The sequence below is a fragment of the Embiotoca jacksoni genome, unplaced genomic scaffold (assembly GCF_022577435.1).
Source record: "Embiotoca jacksoni isolate LCO1_2020_lvr unplaced genomic scaffold, fEmbJac1.0.p SCAF_4, whole genome shotgun sequence".
NCBI lineage: Eukaryota > Metazoa > Chordata > Actinopteri > Embiotocidae > Embiotoca > Embiotoca jacksoni.
The window spans coordinates 6,335,096-6,353,143 of record NW_027185392.1 but is presented as its reverse complement, the minus strand read 5'-3'; the positions used below and the strand labels follow the sequence as shown (position 1 = coordinate 6,353,143).

The window sequence follows — 18,048 nt, the reverse complement described above, 5'->3', positions numbered from 1 at the left end:
TTGGCTCTCCGGGGACACAGATGGTCGTACTCAAGGGGAAAGCGTCCAAGCTCAACAAGACTCCTCTGGAGTATGTCACACGATGCAGCACTGTAATGAAATGCAGATTTTTTTTACGGTCACAGTAGCCTCCATGTGGATACGGCTTGTGATTGAAGTGCAGAGGCCGACACAGAGCATGACTCAAGCTATCCACTCATTATCTCCTGCGGACATCCAACGCGGGCCTATAATTTAAAAGGCTAGGCCTCCTCCTGCCAATCAGACCACCTTCCACAGCCACAGGGCAACTGGTCTGCGTCACGATCTGATCCATCAGTGACACCAAGAAAACACATGTTCAATCAGCAACATGTGTGAACCTCTGATGGCCATCAGCAATGTCTCGTTATGTCTGGTTGCGTGTGAGCTGAAGCATTAAAATTGGAACATTAAAACAAAATGTAGCTTGAACCAGACTCCACAGCCACTCATGCAGTGCAGCGAGACACAGTGGTGCTTCGAGCTAAACACAAGCCTGTTAACATACACAGTGACAATGCGAATATGCTAATGTTCGACAGGCAAACTGTTTGAAGTGTTCTCCTTTTGATTAAGTTTTAATAATTGCTAATTAGCACTGTATACAAAGTAGAAGTGAGAATGATATTTTATATCACGATAGTTACATATTAGGTATTCGGTCATAAACCACAGTGCTGGACAAAATATAATAAAAATGCAGTCCAGGATAATCACCATAGTTATTACTATTCATCCAAAGTTTTTTGGTGGTTCATTTGAAAACCATCCCGTCATTAATTCAAAGATAAACTTTAAAAAGCTGTGTTTTTGGGGGGGCGTCTCCGTTTGATTGACAGCCCTGTGGTGCAGTCAGGTTTCCTACTGGGACGTAGTATCGTCGGGTTTCCGATCAGACAGAGTCAGATCCACTGCTTGCTCCTCCCCAGCGTGTCTAAATATGGTCACTTCTGGTCACAAACCGCTCCGAACTAGCAAGATGGCAACGCCAACATCACTGCTGGTTGCCGCTTGAATGGCACAAGAGAAAAAGTCAAGAGGATCATCAACCTATTCTGGATACATTACATTTAAATATCTGTGCAATGTTAATATCTCGATGTTGAGATGTTATCCAGGATAAGTGAAAAAATTATGGGGGAAAAGGAAAAGGCAAGACATGGTGAAAATAGTTAGTCTAACAAGTAGGTGTTGAGATATTTCAGCCTGGAGTGACCAACGGACAGACTGACGTCATCATCCCTGAAGCCATGTAATCAATGTGATCATTTATTTGCCTTAAGAGTCATTATTTCAGGTCAAACTTTCAGTCCCACATCAGAAAGGATGAGCATGACCGTTCTAAGAGGCATGCAACGTTGTGGGTCACATGTCTGGAGCAGTCACATACATGGTTAAGAAAGAGCCATTCATGATTCACCCTATAATCCCCCACTGTTCAACCCCTCGGATTCTTAAGTGGTGCAGTGAGGGCCCAAAGGAAACAACCTCACATTCCTCGCTGATATAGTTTATTATTGGAAAAATAAGCCAGTCTAAATCATGACCATTGAAGAACATGGTGTGTTTGCCCATGTCGGAAAATGTAGGCGACGCTTACATAGAAAAAAAAAAACACTGTCCCTCCCATAACTGAGTCATTTTGAGTCCTTGCATATACAAAGACTGCTTTGAGTAGATTTTGTTGGACTTTTTTTTAAGGCTTTTTTAAATAACTTTTTTTTTCTCCTTTGCTCGCCCAGTAGTTATAAAAATGGATCTATGGTTCATTTACACTAAAAAGAAAACTAAACAAAATGCCAGATTCTCATCTGAAAATCTAAAAATAACATCAACAAACCAGACCAAGATCCTTACAGTCCTTTCCTGTCACTTGCTGTGCCCTGTGGTTAACAACTCCTTTTCAAAAGCCTGGAGTCACGTTGGTTTAAATAACTGTGTTTGAGGCCTGGGTGGGATCTTGAGCAATCGCAATATTCTTCAATGAAACATCCCAAAGTAGATGATGCAACTTACAGTAAGAGCATGTAGAAAGCCAGCTGAGGGCTGCATTGCTGTCCTAATTAAAAACATAATTATGTTCATTTTGACTCTCTTCGCTTTTGTGGGTCTAAAAGACAAAGACGTCGTGGGAGAGACCAAGGGGGCCTTGGCCACTGATCCTGGGTCACAGTGTGACTGTTACCGTGGGAACAGGAAGTACAAGTTATTGAGGATACAGACCATAACAGGCTAAAATAATCTAATCTTCTTTGGGATAGGGTGTGTGTGTGTGTGTGTGTGTGTGTGTGTGTGTGTGTGTGTGTGTGTGTGTGTGTGTGTGTGTGTGTGTGTGTGCGCGCGCGCGCGCATGATGCACAGAGAACATTCCATTTGTGTGTGACAGTGTTTGTATGTGTCTGTGTGCAACTGTTGTAGAATAACTTGTTGTTTGGCTTGTCAAATTAAATTAGACAGATCTGGACCTTATATTTTTTATGACAACAGTGGAAAATATACACATTAGTGTTCACTGTGCACCATCTGGTCTTTGTTGTTTTGATGGTCTTGTGTGGTTAAAAGGTTTATATGATCAGCATGGCCAGTTAGTCCTTAGACAACACTAATACATTATCATTTAAACAAATGTTTAAAAATAAATCAATCTCCATCCGCACAGTGGTCATAGCACCGTTTCACAACTAATCTCTGCCCAAACTAACACAACTAAAAAAAAAAAAAACAACAACCTATCAGTTGATATCATTTGCATTTTTCTCTATAATGTTTTAAGGTCTGGAACTTCCAAAGGGAAGTGCTCAGAGATGGCTTATGTAGTAATTTGGCGCTATATAAATACAATAAAATTGAATATCACATGACCATTCTGGGGATGCCATCCAAAATTGGTGATACACCGTATTTGGTGACCCATCAGATTCTGTGACCCGGACTGTTGGTTTGGTTGGCTAGGTTTAGGCATGAGTAGGGAGAAGGCTCGGATAAAAATATTAGAGAAGGTCACTGAATATGTTGGTTCACCAAACACAGCGACATCGGCGCTCCACTGTCGCAAATCATTCCAGTGTACCTTGTCTCCTGAAATCAACTGCACAACAGCTGCTTAGGTAGACAACACCTGAAGTTTGTTATCCATGTTGAATTAACTACCAGGACTTGAGGCAGGTGTCATGTTTTTTTTTTTTTCTCCAGAGAAGGGTCACGTGATAGCGGTGTGATGACTCAGGGTGGGGAACACATACTGGCTGTTAATACTCAAATCAAGAGGTGAACGTGGAACGTGGTCACATCATCATTTTCTGAAGTCTCTGTTTCTGCCCAACCAGACGGGAACACAACCCCAGAGTTCAAACTGAATTCTGGTCTGAAGTGTTTTATATCTTCCCAGAACTCAATACACACTAGTATCCTGTTTTTAATATGTATATACAATATATATGCTCCATATATGCTGTGCCATTGATAAATAAATAAAATACATGTTTTTTATTCTAACTGAATTTATATATATATATATATATATATATATATATATATATATATATATATTTTTTTTTTTTTTTTTTTTTTAAAAAGGATACAAACGTAAACAACCCTTTCCAAACAAGACCGTGACAGCACCACAAAATGGAGATTTCAATTTCTCAGAAAATCCCAGTGAGAAAATGTGAATCTTAAATGGTGACCTCATTCTGGACAAGCAGGCATAAACAAAAACTCCAATGAAGAAAAGCCATTCTTTCTGAGGTGTGGTTCTTATCCTTAATTCAGGATTTAAGGATGTGTTGCATGCTCTACAGATTGTGCAACTTTTTGCAAGAATGATTCATAATTTTGGGCTATAGAGATAAAAACTGACTTGATTTTCCTTCTAAAACCTTTTTTTTTTTTTTTTTTTCAGTTTGCAGTCGAACATCTCAACATCCTGTTTGGGCAGTAAGTTCATCCCAGGAAGAAAAAAAAAAACATCCCACTTTTGTTAGGATATGTCAGAGAGTCAGGGACACAATTTACCTGCATCTCAACATGGATCAAAGCCTGGCAAGGTGGCAACAACAGCTGGATTCCATTTGTTTACTCTGGCTCCAACATATGGCCCATAACCCTATAACCATCTGCATCCGAGCACATTCCTCTATAGCCTTAAACTGTGTAGAGGAATGCACTCAGACATACCTACAATTACACATAGCCCTCCTACACCTACACAAGCCTATATTACAAACATGCAGCCGTGTAGAAAAATAAAATCGGCCTAATTTACCAAAATGTGCTCGACTTTGCTCGTTTCCGACCATTTTTGAAAGTCGGGGCTCAAATTCAGATTTGTGCTTAATGTTATCCAACAGAAAACTACACATATTCCTCATGAAAAGTCAGGATCTGACTTCACTGCTTCATCTTGGAAGATTCATTTGAAGTAATTTTAGAAGTGTTTGCATAAAAAAATGTTGTTGTTTTTTTTACAAAGGTTGATACAGTGTAGATACTCCTAAATATTTACCATTTAGACTTTATCACATCCTCCCAACAAGCTTGACATTTTTCTAACGTCTTGATTCTTGGAAGTATCTGAGGACAGAGAAACATAATATTTATCCTCTTGTCTTGCTGTTTATGAGGAATGAATCTGGAGCTCGGACCAGACCCTGCGAGGGCCAAGATGGTGACGTACTACATCTACCCCCTTCCTCCTCCTCCCACCCTGAATCCTGCTAAACATATGCAGCCCTGGCGTTGATTCCTCCTGTACAGGTCCAGGAAAACGTGTTGTCCTTGGACACCGTTGCCACAGCAGCATCAGCAGGAAATACTTGAGACCGAGAGTAAGAAGATGAGGGGGCCAGGAGCCGTTTCATGAGGAGAGACCTCTGGATGGTACTGTTTCCGCTCCGTGTTCGTTTGCACTTTGGGTCCAAATGTAACCTCTTACATACATTCATCACATATGCTGGTTCTATATCAAGTTCTGCATTTCATTACTGTTATCTTTTCTGATCCGTAAACAGGCTCAATCAGCGATGTTAGCAAGTATGTAGAAAATGTTCGCGACTGGACCTTCATGCAGTAAAGCTGGATAAGATCGCCACTTTTAAATATTCCCCTTCCCTTACAGTCTCAGTATGCAATGCAGTACAAATGTTTATAGAGCAATAAGACACAAGACAAGTCTTTAGGAAACTGTTTGACATTCCAGCCCACTCAGGAGGCCTACAGATCAGGAGACCTTCACTAGGAGGAGAAGAACATTCTTGGAAGGTGATGCATCCATTTAAAGATGCTCCTTGTATTTGAGTAAATATGAATCTTGCCAGCAGTCACCAGTGGCAACATTTTTTTTTAAATATGGGGGAAAAAAAAAAAAAACATAAAAAAAACATCTGCTGCTGTGAAAGAAACAATAATGGACAAAGAGGTCTCCATCCATCATCTATACCCGGTGTAGGGAAAGGTCGCCAGTCCATCGCAGGGCCGACACATATACACAGAAACAAAGACCATCCGCGCTCTCATTCACGAATTAACCTGACATGCATGTCTTTACGTGGCCTTGTAAATCTGTGTGCCTGTGGGAAGCTCCTACCTCAGCCAGCGAGGTTGCACAGTGGGTGATCAGAGGGGCCATCAGCTGGAGGGGCCTCGGTGGTCTCAGTTACAGAGGCCATCTCCACTCATGAGCCCCGAGCAAGATAAAGCAGCAGGCAGCTGAGCTACCCACGTTTGTCCGTAATTAATCAAGAGATTAGCATTTGGTGGAAGAAACTGGCTGACTGCCGGAGGCCACAAACATTTCTGAATGTGAGCTGGTACACATGCCAGTGTTTGATTGCAGGTTTTTAGCATGAAGCAGGATTTTAAGCACATAATCAGACAAATTAGCAGGTGGGAAAAGAAATCAGATGTAAAGGTGGTCTAAATTATGTGGAGCATGACAGTGCAAGTCATCAGCCACTGCCAGTGTGAAACTGACTTTCAAGGCAAACACAACATGCAGCAAGAGACACAGGTAAAGTCTTTAAAGATACATTATCCAAGTTCAACAAGCAGGCCGTTTGTACGTGATTACGCGGGAGGAGCAAAACGTATACATCTGTCACAAGAAGAAGAAGAAAATTCACCTGAAGGTTAAAAGTCACGAACATGACTCACCTCTGTCCCGACCACGGGGTGGCAAACTTGTCAAACTCACTTCTTCTGCATGAGGTTCGTTTTCTGTCTGCGATGCTTCAGTCGTCGTGTAATAGTTAGATGTCCTGCCACTGAGAGAGACCTGCGTGGACCCAACTATTCATCTGCAATTACTGACAGACAACAGTTACTCCATAACTCCAGCATACGGCGCCAAATTCCACGTGTGAGTCCCACACCCACGAGCACATAACACACCAGTCAACCGGCCGCTGTGCTGCATTCAAGGCACCATGTAACTTTGAAAGTCCATTATGGAATCAACTACAATCTGGTTTATACATGTATATCGAGCCTATTACAGATACGGAAAGCATTATAACTCATAGATATATCAAAAGAGTTGCTGCAGGCTTTGTTTTTTTTTTTTTTTTTTTTTTTTGTTTTTTTTTTGCGATTATGTTACTCAACTGACAGAGGAAAGACGAAAAAAAAAAAAAAAAAGTTCTCATCCACAAACCGGTTTCAGTTCTTGGACTTTTTTATTTTTTTTTTATCTAATCTTAGATTTTTGATGAGATAATAAGTCAAATAAAATATTCGTCAAAAAAAGTAACTAAAGCCATCCAATAATTGTCGTGGAAAAAGTACAGTATTTCCTACTGAGATGTAGAAAGTAGCATCGAAGGGAAATACTCAATTAAAGTAGCATACACGTATCTCAAAGCTGTACTTAAGCACAGTACCTACAAAACATGAATGTTAGGGATAGGATATCTGCAGTTTTAACTAAGTGGCAAAAAAAAAAAAAAGGCTGAATAAAAATGTTATGAGAACTTTTTCCATCATGATTGAAAAACTAGAAATTCGGATATTTTTGATTTCCCCCTGAACGCAGCACACCAAATTTGACTTCTTTCTTCCGCATTTACCTGTCGCTCCAAGGACTTCTGCAATTGGGCGGCTGTCGAAGAAACGAACACGGCATAAACAAATCTATACAGATTTCATGTTCTTCTTCCGGCCATCGAGCGAAAGAATTGATAAAGGAAAAAGGGAAATGAGCGGAAGAAACGGAAAAGCCGAATGAAGTAAAAAAAAAAAAAAACACTTCAAGTTTTGTTGAAGTTGTAACTCTCCTCGTTCACAATGGGATGTTGTGGCAGCACAGAGGTAAGCTGGCTAAAAGCGGCTAATTTATAGTTTGAAAACCGGAACAGGAGAAGATGTTTGAATGCTGTGTGAAACTGTTAACGTCACTTCTTCAGCAGGAGCAGCTGCTTCTTTTACGACTGCAGCAACAACAACAACAACAACAACAACAACAGTAGCTGCTTGTTTTGTTCTGCAGGGTGTCGCAGCAGCAGGGAAGCTGCTTCAGAGCTCTCTGAACGCAAACAGCTGTGAGGATAACAGCTCCCGTCTTATGTCTCATTTATGCCTTGGCAGAGTAAACGGGACTGGAAACCGCTGGAGGAGCGCAGCTGCACGGATATACCATGGCTCATCGTATTTACGCTGTTTTGCATTGGGATGGTAAGTCTGCAGGTCTAAAGTCAAAACTAATGCCAGCCTTCGCGGGGATACTAAAGATTTGGGTTTCTGCTGCTGAACTGCTGTGTTGTTACGAGAGCAAAGCAGGAGAGGGAGTTTCATAAAGGTAGAAATTAAAGCAGGGTTCTCTTGACATGTACTCGACATAAAGTCGATGTTATGAGGACAGGAATCATTGCTGGGCTGTTGTTGGACTGCATCGCTTTATTGTACTTGATACATTTAACAATGGAGTGTATTTCTGCATGACTGTGCATGACATGCTTGCATGTTATATTATCCAGTTGATGAGTTGGAGATCAGTGAAGTGGTTTTTTTTGTTTTTGTTTTTTTAAATTAAAACAGCACTGCAAACAAAAAAACAACAACAACAACAACAAAAATCGAGGTTCAGTTTATACTGCCTTAAATTCATGGCTGTGTTTGTTATACTAAGAGGTGTTTTTAACATTTATAGTCAGCCCTTATTGGTATTCTTTGGGTGGACACACTCATTGAACCTTTTAGAGGGCGGCTCTCATTTACAATGATGCCAAGATTGCACGTGAAAGAAAAACAAACAAACAAACAAACGAACAACAACAGAGATTCGTGTATAATCCACAAAATCAGGTAAAGCAGTCGCACACAGGCAGTGGCAGGTTATCAGTTAGAGGACGGAGAGTATTCAGTTTTGGGTCACATTGCAGGAGATTACATGAGTTTGTGGGACTGACACTAAAAACAGTCTTTCCAAGCTCAAGGTACCTGAAGAGCTAGCTGGTCATTGGTTGGGGTTAGAAGTGGAACAGAGTCCCAGTACAGTTCATATTCTTCATTTCTCACTATATTACAATGTGTTACAACAGCACCCCAAACTACAACCCTTCAGAAGAATCCTAAAGTTGAATCAACACCTTTGAACTAAAACTGAACGATGATACCTTTATGCAGGGAGGAGTTACTGCAATAGTTAGTTACGATGGGTATATTAGAAAAGTGTAGTGCAGGTTATAAACACGTGTAAGAAATATAAGACGTTTGGTGACTCTTAGACCAGCAGTGACAAACAAGGTAAAGAGTTAAATAACAACTAGATTGAAATAAGATTTAAAAAAAAAAAAACATGGTATAACAATCAAAACTGTTAATAAGCAAAATCAAAGAGGAGGACGTTATTTATTAATATGACAAATTAAAAATACTGTTTTTGTTCTCGACTTTGTCACAGCTAACCTATTGAAAGTGACTGCTCGGTGCCATTTGCTTATCGATATACTAAATGTTTTCTTTTACCCGTTGATAGTTAATATTAACTTTAGAAATGTGTGTCGTCTGCAGGCATGTATTTGTGGCTTTTCCATCGCAACAGGAGGTGCCTCCAGGATGATGTCAGGATATGACAGTTATGGCAACACCTGTGGTCGGAATAACACCAAAATCGAGGGAGTCCCCCTCAGTGGCCGGGACATGACGGAGAACAAGTGAGTCGGATTTGTTTACAAAAGACTTAACATGTGGCGTAGAGGTTTATTCACATCTCTCTCAGCGATACAGATACATGCTCACGTCGTCACCTGCTACTTAAACTCTTCATATTCCTGGGTGAATAGTTGATTAGCATATCTCCCTTTAGATAATTTGCCCAAAGACCGTCTAAGTTAATGGGATATTTTTATCATTTGCCTTTGAAGTCTTTGATTATATTCCTCCTTTCTGGGCTGTGTCTTTCCATCAGCATGCAGCTTTCAGGCCCAGTTTTACCGAAACAATGGGTCATGCTTTATTGATGGGCTGATTGCCCATGGAGGCTTTGAATAAAAGGCGTTTCTGCCACAAAGAAGGATCTGTCCGCCGGGATTGCAAATGTCACCATCTTCCATTTTCGGCTCAAGACAGAACAGTCCCGACTGGCGCAGTAATGACCGAACATACTGATATTCTCATCAGAGGGAAAGGTGTTTCTTATTTTGGAGTAAATGGTGTGGCAGCACTTTTATATTGAGCACTTCATTAATAATAAATCCCATCATTTTTCTTTCTTTCTTTTAGGTATGTTTTCTTTCTAGACCCTTGCAACCTTGACTTAATTAACAGGAAGATCAAGTCCGTTGCCCTGTGTGTCTCCAGATGTCCAGCGACTGAGCTGAAGACATACAGCGACTTAAAGCAGTTTGCTCTGAATAATGGTGAGAAAAATGCACAAATATTTTAGAGAGAACGTGGTTCACTTTATTAACTGAGGGTTTATTGATATTTATGACATGAATGCAATCATACTTACTCGCAGACAGATTTTGAAATATTTCACCGAAGCTGAACTTGTAATGTATTTTTTGGTTATCCCGTTGTCAGGCTCTCATCTCTGCTCCTATGATATTTCTGCTACAAGATACCCAAGCCATGGAGAGAGGTTCACAAAATGTCCAAAACTCCCCATTCTGCCAAGGTAATCAATTATATCCTTTAAAATTTAGAATTTAAAACTAGCTCGTAAACGAGACACTTATTTCTCAATTTTTCCCCAACTTTTTAAGAAGCCAATCTAAGTCGAACGTGTCGAGAGTTTAGTGAAACAGATGTGGTCACGGTATGTTTCAACTAGCTCAGCAAGTAACAGTGATGTTTATGTCTGTTGTGTTTAAGGGGGAAAGTGGTATGTTTTTCAGCATTAATGTACTTTCCATTTTATAATGAATTTTGGAATCATTTCACTTTAATTCAGCCACTCATACTTCATTTGATTTAGAAGTTATATTTACCGTAGCCTTACTTACACGTACACATTCCAGGACCAGAAAAGGATCGAATAGATAATAGAGATACAGACAGTGTGCCATCGTCCATAGCTATCTGCCTCATTAGAAATAAATGAAGCTGAATTCTTCCTCTTTTTCATGTTTGTAGTAAGGCGGTCCCGCTGCTCCGCCGCTGTATTCCTGTGGATCTCAGCTGCTACGCTGAGTTTGCCCAGGCGTTTGTCACGTTTGTCACTGACAACACGGTACTGCGTCGGGTCATCGGAGGGGTGATGGCCAGCAAGGAGATCATCATGGGCCTGTGTGTGCTGGCTTTAGGTATAACGCATGTTTGCGTCTAATGTACAACATGAATGTGGATATTTTAGGTGATTAATGGGTTCATTTTATTCCAAAGAAAACCTGCTGGTATGTTTTGATGTTGTCTGCTGCCCCACTGCACAGCTTTACTTTCTCATGGGGAATCAGTGGGAAGGAAACTGACAGGAGGAGAAGCTATTTTTGTCATTAAAATAAAAACAGGAAATGTCTGAGTAGTTACAGCCATTGTATACTTTGAAGTTCAGCCCACAGACATTTATTTAAGGTCTGCTCTAACTCCTCCCCTTGGTACAGGAAAACAGACAGAACTGATCCCGTGACAGTTTTATACATATTTCGTCTCAATTATTTGATCTGCCCGGTTTGGGTAATGTGGTTGTCAAGGCGATATGATTTAAAGCAGGGCATTCTTTTCTTTTCTGGGATGTTTTGGCTTTTCTCTTTTCTCACTTTCTTGTTTTACTGTTTTAACGAAGTGCAAACAGCTTTAAGTGCATTGAGGTTTATTTATGTTGCAGCATTTTTAAACTTCTTTTTATTCATCCACAAAATGAAATAACCACTTTTGAACGACTTGAATGGACTTTTTTTGTTTTACTTGTTTTACTTACCCATGTGATGCACTGTGTTTTCTCTGATGCAGTTCTCTCCTTGATCATGATGGCTGTTATTCGTTACATCTCCAAAGTCCTGGTGTGGATTCTAACAGTTCTGGTCATCATCGGCTCTATCGGTAACCTCTTTTATTCTCGCACTCTGTATTAATAAAACAAGTATATTGTGTTTTGTGTTCAGTTTATATTTAGATTGTTTCTGCTGACGCTGCACATGTGCATGTGATCGTTTTACAGGCGGGACAGGCGTTCTGTGGTACCTGTACGTAGACCACAGGAACGCTCTTAATAATAACACCACATCAGTCTTTGGGAGAGAGGTGGCCTCAGACAATGTGAAGGCCTTGCTTGTGTTTTCAATTGGCGCTACAATTTTCACGGTATGTCTGCATGCACACCTCTGTATGTGGCCGTGCTTTTGTACATGAAAACAGTCTGTATTGTGTATAATCCGGAGTTTTGACTCGACTCTTTTTTGTGCCATTTGTTTCCCAGTGTGACAGAAAATATCCGCATGTTTAAATTCTATCCTCAAACAGGAGCAGCTCCTTTTAATGATCGCAGTTGATTACAAAATGAATGACCCTGTCACCCTTCAGGTTGTACTCCTGCTGGTGATGTTCATCTTGAGGAAGCGTGTGGCTCTGACCATCTCCCTGTTCCATGTGGCGGGTAAAGTGTTCATCCATCTTCCCCTGCTGGTCCTGCAGCCTTTCTGGACCTTCCTCTGCCTCATGCTCTTCTGGGTCTACTGGATCGCTGTGCTCCTCTCCCTCGGGACCACAGGTCAGGCGAAGGGCTCGTTTGCTAATTTGTTTCCGTGAATGTTTAACATATTCACAATTCAGAATGCTTTTGCGTCTGTTTGTATTTGGTCCACAACAGTGTCATTGCAACACACAGTTGTGTTAGAGACACTGCTCCCAAACAAGCAGAATAATAAGTTGTGGCATTTTGTTTTTGCTCCGTGGCATGACTGAACTCCCACATCGGAAATTGTGTGCCAGTCTCGTGATTTGGAGAATGGACTCAAAGAACAGCTTCTCTCTTCATCTCCCACTTCTCTTTTGTACAGTTGATTTTTAAGAAGAATTTAAAACAAAAGGCCCATACAAGAGAGGGCATAACGTCACATTTTCTTGCTTTTGTTGTTTGCTGTTTTTTAAGATGGTTTGTATTAAAAACCAACACACCATCAAGTCAAGCATTGCCAATGTAATTGTGTTGGTTAGATTAGTTTAATGGAATGGTTGCATTTATTTTAAAAATAAATTATACTTTGATCTTCCTGAGTTAAAAAAAAAAAAAAAGGATTGCTTTGGAGGGAAGGGAATTCATCAAATATGCTATATTTGGAGTGCATGTTAGTTAGTGCCCAGTAGAGTTTAGACATTACCTGCAATGATGTGCTGTAGACATCATAAAACAATTGAAGAAGTGATGAAAAAGTGAGGCACGATGCACAAAAACAACCAGAAAAGTAGCGAGTGGTGTAACATGGATGCAAAGGTTTGGTGTCTATTTACTTGTAAAATACCACATTTGAAACGTTGAACCAGAAATTGTATTTCCTCACAGGGACGCCAGTAAAGAACAACTCTACAAGTGCGGTTGAATATCACATGCAGGGGCCTCTTCAGTACATGGTGTGGTATCACGCTGTGGGTCTTATCTGGATCAGTGAGTTCATTCTTGCCTTCCAGCAGATGACCATCGCTGGTGCTGTTGTCACCTACTATTTCACTAGGTACGACAATAACTATTTGAATTTTATCGCATGAAAAGCTTCATTTGCTGTCTTGTTTATTTTTATTCAGTTTAGATGCCGTGTGATTGATTGATTTCATTAATGTCTTCTTAATGTATGTGATTAACTTTAGGAATAAATCCCAGATGCCCGCAACACCCATCCTTTCTTCCATGATCCGTACCATCCGCTACCACCTGGGTACTCTGGCCAAAGGCTCCTTCATCATCACGCTTGTCAAGATCCCTCGGCTCATCCTAACATACATCCACAGCCAGCTCAAAGGAAAAGTAATCTACAACATTACTTTTGTATAAGTTTACAATTTTGACCTATATGTTTTTGTTTTTTTATAGATTTTTACCGACATTGTTGTTGATATTGTTTAACCGGTGTAAATCTCTTTATTTCTCATAGGAAAACGCCTGTGCTCGTTGCATGCTGAAAGCCTGTGTCTGCTGTTTGTGGTGTCTCGAGAAGTGTTTAGCATACTTGAATCAAGTAAGTAATGTCATGTTGGTGAAGTGTGTACAGTGTACACGAGAGTGTTTACGGTCTAAATTTCCATGTCACATCCTTTCAGAACGCTTACACTGCAACAGCCATCAACAGCACCAGTTTCTGCAGCTCGGCCCGTGACGCTTTCATCATCCTGGTGGAGAATGCGCTCCGAGTGGCCGCCATTAACACTGTGGGCGACTTCATCCTCTTCTTAGGAAAGGTACCGCACTGATACATATTCTGACGCATTGTCCCCTGAAACCGTTTCGGGATCTTTTAATGTGTGGTAGTCCAAAATTTTTTACCTTGAAGTGTCTCAAATCAACATGTTACGTTATCAGCTTACAAGGTGGTGCTACTATACATTTGCTTGTGCTGCCCCCAAGTGGCCAAGACGGTGTTATGTTTTCTAACCTGCCCTTTGTCTACAATGTCAGGTTCTTGTAGTGTCCTGCACGGGTTTTGCCGGCATCCTGGCTCTGAACTACCAGAGAGAGTACACGGTGTGGGTGCTGCCTCTCCTCATCGCCTGTATGTTTGCCTTCCTGGTGGCCCACTGCTTCCTCTCTGTGTTTGAGAATGTGGTCGATGTCCTCTTCCTCTGCTTCGCTGTGGACACAAAGTATAACGATGGCAGTCCTGGGCGCGAGTACTACATGGAGAAGTCCTTAATGGTGAGACAGGAGATTGTCCTCTACATAGGGGTTATTGCTATTTTTCTGCAGTGATTTAATTTTCTAAACGTTGAGCTTTATTTGAACCGAGTTGTTGGAGTAAGTCTAATTTCTTTACTGTGAGAATCAAATACATAATTGAAAATAATTAGAGCATTTTGGCCTGTAGTCCCAGTGCTTTCTTGTTCTTTACCATGCCCCTTTTAATTTCTTAGCAAGTTACAGGAACCATATTTATTTAAGTAAATTGAGATTTAAATATTTTTTCAATAACAATGTGTTTCCCTTCTCAGGAATTTGTTGAGAACAGTAAGAAAATGGGTCGGTACAAGCCAGATGATGGAGATGGACGGGAGATGAAGTCTATGGTAAAATAAATGGTGAAATATTTGCAGTCCTACCAGTGTGGTGTAACCTGGTATATTTCAAATAGAAAGCAAATACTGACTTGTGAAATGTGTAATAATACATTTTAAACTGGATTCATCCCTTTTAGCTTATAAAAAGCTGCAACTGTTGCTTAATACGATGCTTTTTTTGTTTTTGAATGATGGCTGATGACAGAGTGGGTCATTTCTTGTCTTGCAGGCACGTGGAGCTACTTTCGCTTGACCAAGTGTCAGAAACCACTAAAAATCCTCAGAATCTTAACTCAGAGCAGCTTTACACTACAGGGACATCAGTAAGATAACAAAGCTGTTTGTACAGAAGCTTTGACTAAAGATGCACTGGGTCTTACTGCTTATTTTTTAAGAAAGAGCATTTACAAATTTAATGTATGACACTAATCATTGTCATATGGCAAACACTCTTTTTTTTACCTCATAGACTTGAGTTTTCTCTTTTATTCCATTTTAAAATAATATGAATGATTTAACATGGTTTAACATGTTCGGTTTTCTTTTTTTACAAAAGTAAGGTTCGCTGCCGTTTGAAAGGTTGAGTGTACATTTACAAAAAGATATCTAACTTTGTTTTGTTTAAAATCATGTTTTTGACTTGATAATGTCTGATTGATAATGGTTTTAATAGCTGTCACATTAAGTTCAAATACTGTACAATGGAAAAATAATTAAGTATTTCATATATTCAGGGCATTCAGGTGCAGTGGTTAGCATTGTCACCTTTGCAGGTTAGATTTCTGTGTGGACTTTGCATGTTCTTCCTGTACCTGCGTGGGTTCTCTCCGGGTACTCCAGCTTCCTCCCACCATCCAAAAACACTCAGGTTAATTGGTGATTAAAAAAAAAATTGCCCTTAGGTCTGAATGGCAGCTTGAATGGTCTTTGTTTCTGTCTGTCTCTGTGTGTTGGCCCTGTGATAGACTGGTGACACGTCCAGGATCTACCCCGCCTTCGCCCAAAGTGAGCTGGGATAGGCTCCCCTGTAAAGCGGGTATAGATAATGGATGGATGGATATTTCATACATTCTAAAAGGTGTTGTACATATCATTATACCCTCCTTGTTATTATTCAAAAACTTAAATTTATTAAAGAAATTAAATGAAAGTAAGTGAATTGAGTAAAGAAGGCCTGATTTTTTTTTGTAGGAATGATCCATAAGCAAAAATTTAAAAAAAGAACATAAGATTTAAAAAAGGAGTAGTAACCAGTTTTTTCAAGAGATTTCATCGTTAAACAAAACACAAATTTAGGAAATATAAATATTACGGATTTCCTGTGCCTTCTATTCTCCTAAACAGGAATATAAATAACAAAAAAGTAACTGAGAATAAACTGTTAGACAATGAAGCACTAATATAAACAAACAGGGAGGTAGCTTTGCTCTAAATATTCAGCTGGGTGCTTACTTTAACCACCGGAGGGCAGCAAATCCTATAAAATGGATGACATTTCCCACTTGCAAATTCTCAGGAGGTGAAATGCCCTCTAAAAATAATGAGCACAAAATCACTTATAAGTAGTAGTGTTCTCCAAATCCACTTACAGAAAATAAATGATGAGGACCTTTTGATTTGATCTCTTTTTACACACCAGTTCATATTTCATGATGTCATTTTTATTTGATTGAGAACAGATGAAACTTAAATGAAATACAGTTTTGATTTGATTTGTTACAACTGAATTGAATATGTTTCTCCACATATATTTCCTGTATTTTTGGCAGTATATCAAGAAAATGTTTTTAACATATATTTTAAATATGTGCTGTCTCTCAGACAGTGAGACAATGTGTTGTACATGTTACAATATATAGACATTATTCTAAAATAAATAAAGATGCCTATAATTAGCAGTTTTTACCTTTCAAATTTACAGGCAAATAATTGAAGTTAGGACACTTTGTAGATTAAATATGTCATTACCATTGAAGCAGACCATTCTGCAATAAATCTGTTTTCCCCTGAGTGTGTCCTTAGTTTATTGATGTATAGATTACTGGCTCATCCCCTCCAAAAGTGGAAAATCAAGCCACTAAGCAGTTAGAAGGTATTGATGGGAAAGCTCTCTGCACTGCAGGCCACCTCCATAAAACACAGGAATCCAGAGAAAAACAGCTCGATGGTGGATGGTAAGTCACTGTGAAGTGAGTTCTGTAACACAGACAGCACACTAACCATTCCTGGAAGCCTGTTGATAAACTTGATAAAAAAGAAAACACAGATTTACAGGTTTTGTTTTGGAATTGATGAATAATTATGATCCTCATGTGAGTTGATTGATGCAAATGAATCACTTTTCCCTCGTTATTACAGCTACACCCTCTCACATTTTACAAATATTATGAGGTAAGATGATAGAGATGAGACTTTTTTTTTAATTAGAAAATATTTTAGTGACTGGAATGTTTTTAAAATTAATATTTTTAATGCATCAAGTATTCTCTGGGGTTAACTTTAAAATTCATCATAGCTTCTCTGAATGATTTTATTCATATTTTTAAAACCTTTATTTCACCATACTCTTAAGTATACATGGATTTTATTGATTTATCTATAAAACGCTCACTGTATATCATCCTATAGTGTTCCCAGGACTGGCAGTGTATGAAGTACACTTTGACAGAAAATCTAATTCAGCTGGTAAATAGTGAACAACCATTAAACCTGCTCAGTCCCCCTCCTGTATGGATGTGTATTGTTTGTGCTGACTCAGGCACAGTAACATGAGTCCTTTTACGTGTGTGTGTGTGTGTGTGTGTATTTGCCAGAGTATGTATAGACCAAAAGTGAATTAACCATTACAGTGAGCCACACTGCCTCCTCAGCTTGCCCTGAAGGCTTAGCTCAGGCGTTTTCTGTTGTGCCTGTATTAACAAGGTCTGAACAATGAAGAGAGCCCACAGTACATGAAAACAAAGAGTAAGGCTACAGAAGGCAGTGACAGGGATCATATAATTACCAGAGGAAAGGAACACACCCATAAGTTTGGAGCCTAACTGCTGTACTATTTTATTGATATTCATTTAAACAGTGTTATGCAAAAGGTTTCTGCTCTTTAGATGTTTGAGCTCGACCAATAGTAGCAACTAAAAGTTAGGATGTCTCCACTTTAACTGTTTTGAATTTGTCTTTTTATTTAAAACTCTGTATCATGTGAGTCCCATATTTGAAAGTGCAACACTAAATCACTGAAGTCCCCCCTGTAATTTGAACCACCAAACCGTGTAAAAGTCAGTAAATGATAACATTACTGCCCATTAGTTACATACAGTAAACAGAAATCATTCCTTTGCCTAAACTTCATTAGCTTCTGTCATTTTTTAACCGCGACAGTTTAGTATGGTG

The 18,048-nt window shown here is 39.6% G+C and overlaps 1 protein-coding gene across 2 annotated transcripts; it reads left to right on the top strand.

The window, feature by feature from the left end:
- The first annotated feature begins 7,074 nt into the window (after positions 1-7,074).
- On the top strand, positions 7,075-16,668 carry slc44a1a (solute carrier family 44 member 1a). 2 transcript variants are annotated; one of them, XM_069167610.1, is made up of 16 exons: positions 7,075-7,323; positions 7,600-7,686; positions 9,025-9,167; positions 9,736-9,872; positions 10,039-10,132; positions 10,591-10,760; positions 11,407-11,496; positions 11,615-11,757; positions 11,977-12,163; positions 12,956-13,124; positions 13,258-13,414; positions 13,542-13,625; positions 13,708-13,845; positions 14,063-14,299; positions 14,593-14,679; positions 14,888-16,668. In XM_069167610.1, exons 1-15 carry the CDS (start codon positions 7,300-7,302, stop codon positions 14,674-14,676), a joined length of 1,944 nt encoding a protein of 647 aa, XP_069023711.1. In that variant the 5' UTR covers positions 7,075-7,299; the 3' UTR covers positions 14,677-14,679; positions 14,888-16,668. The 2 variants fall into 2 exon arrangements, with proteins under 2 accessions (XP_069023711.1, XP_069023710.1); XM_069167609.1 differs by having other exon boundaries at positions 7,076-7,323; positions 14,593-14,667.
- Positions 16,669-18,048: the final 1,380 nt, after the last annotated feature.

What these genes read in the sequence shown, in the direction of transcription:
- slc44a1a (XM_069167609.1), top strand. Translation starts at nt 7,300, where the DNA reads ATGGGATGTTGTGGCAGCACAGAG. An exon ending in CCTGTGTGTGCTGGCTTTAG is followed by an intron (nt 10,761 to 11,406) that starts GTATAACGCATG and finishes TCTCTGATGCAG; the next exon opens with TTCTCTCCTTGATCATGATG. An exon ending in GTTTAGCATACTTGAATCAA is followed by an intron (nt 13,626 to 13,707) that starts GTAAGTAATGTC and finishes ACATCCTTTCAG; the next exon opens with AACGCTTACACTGCAACAGC.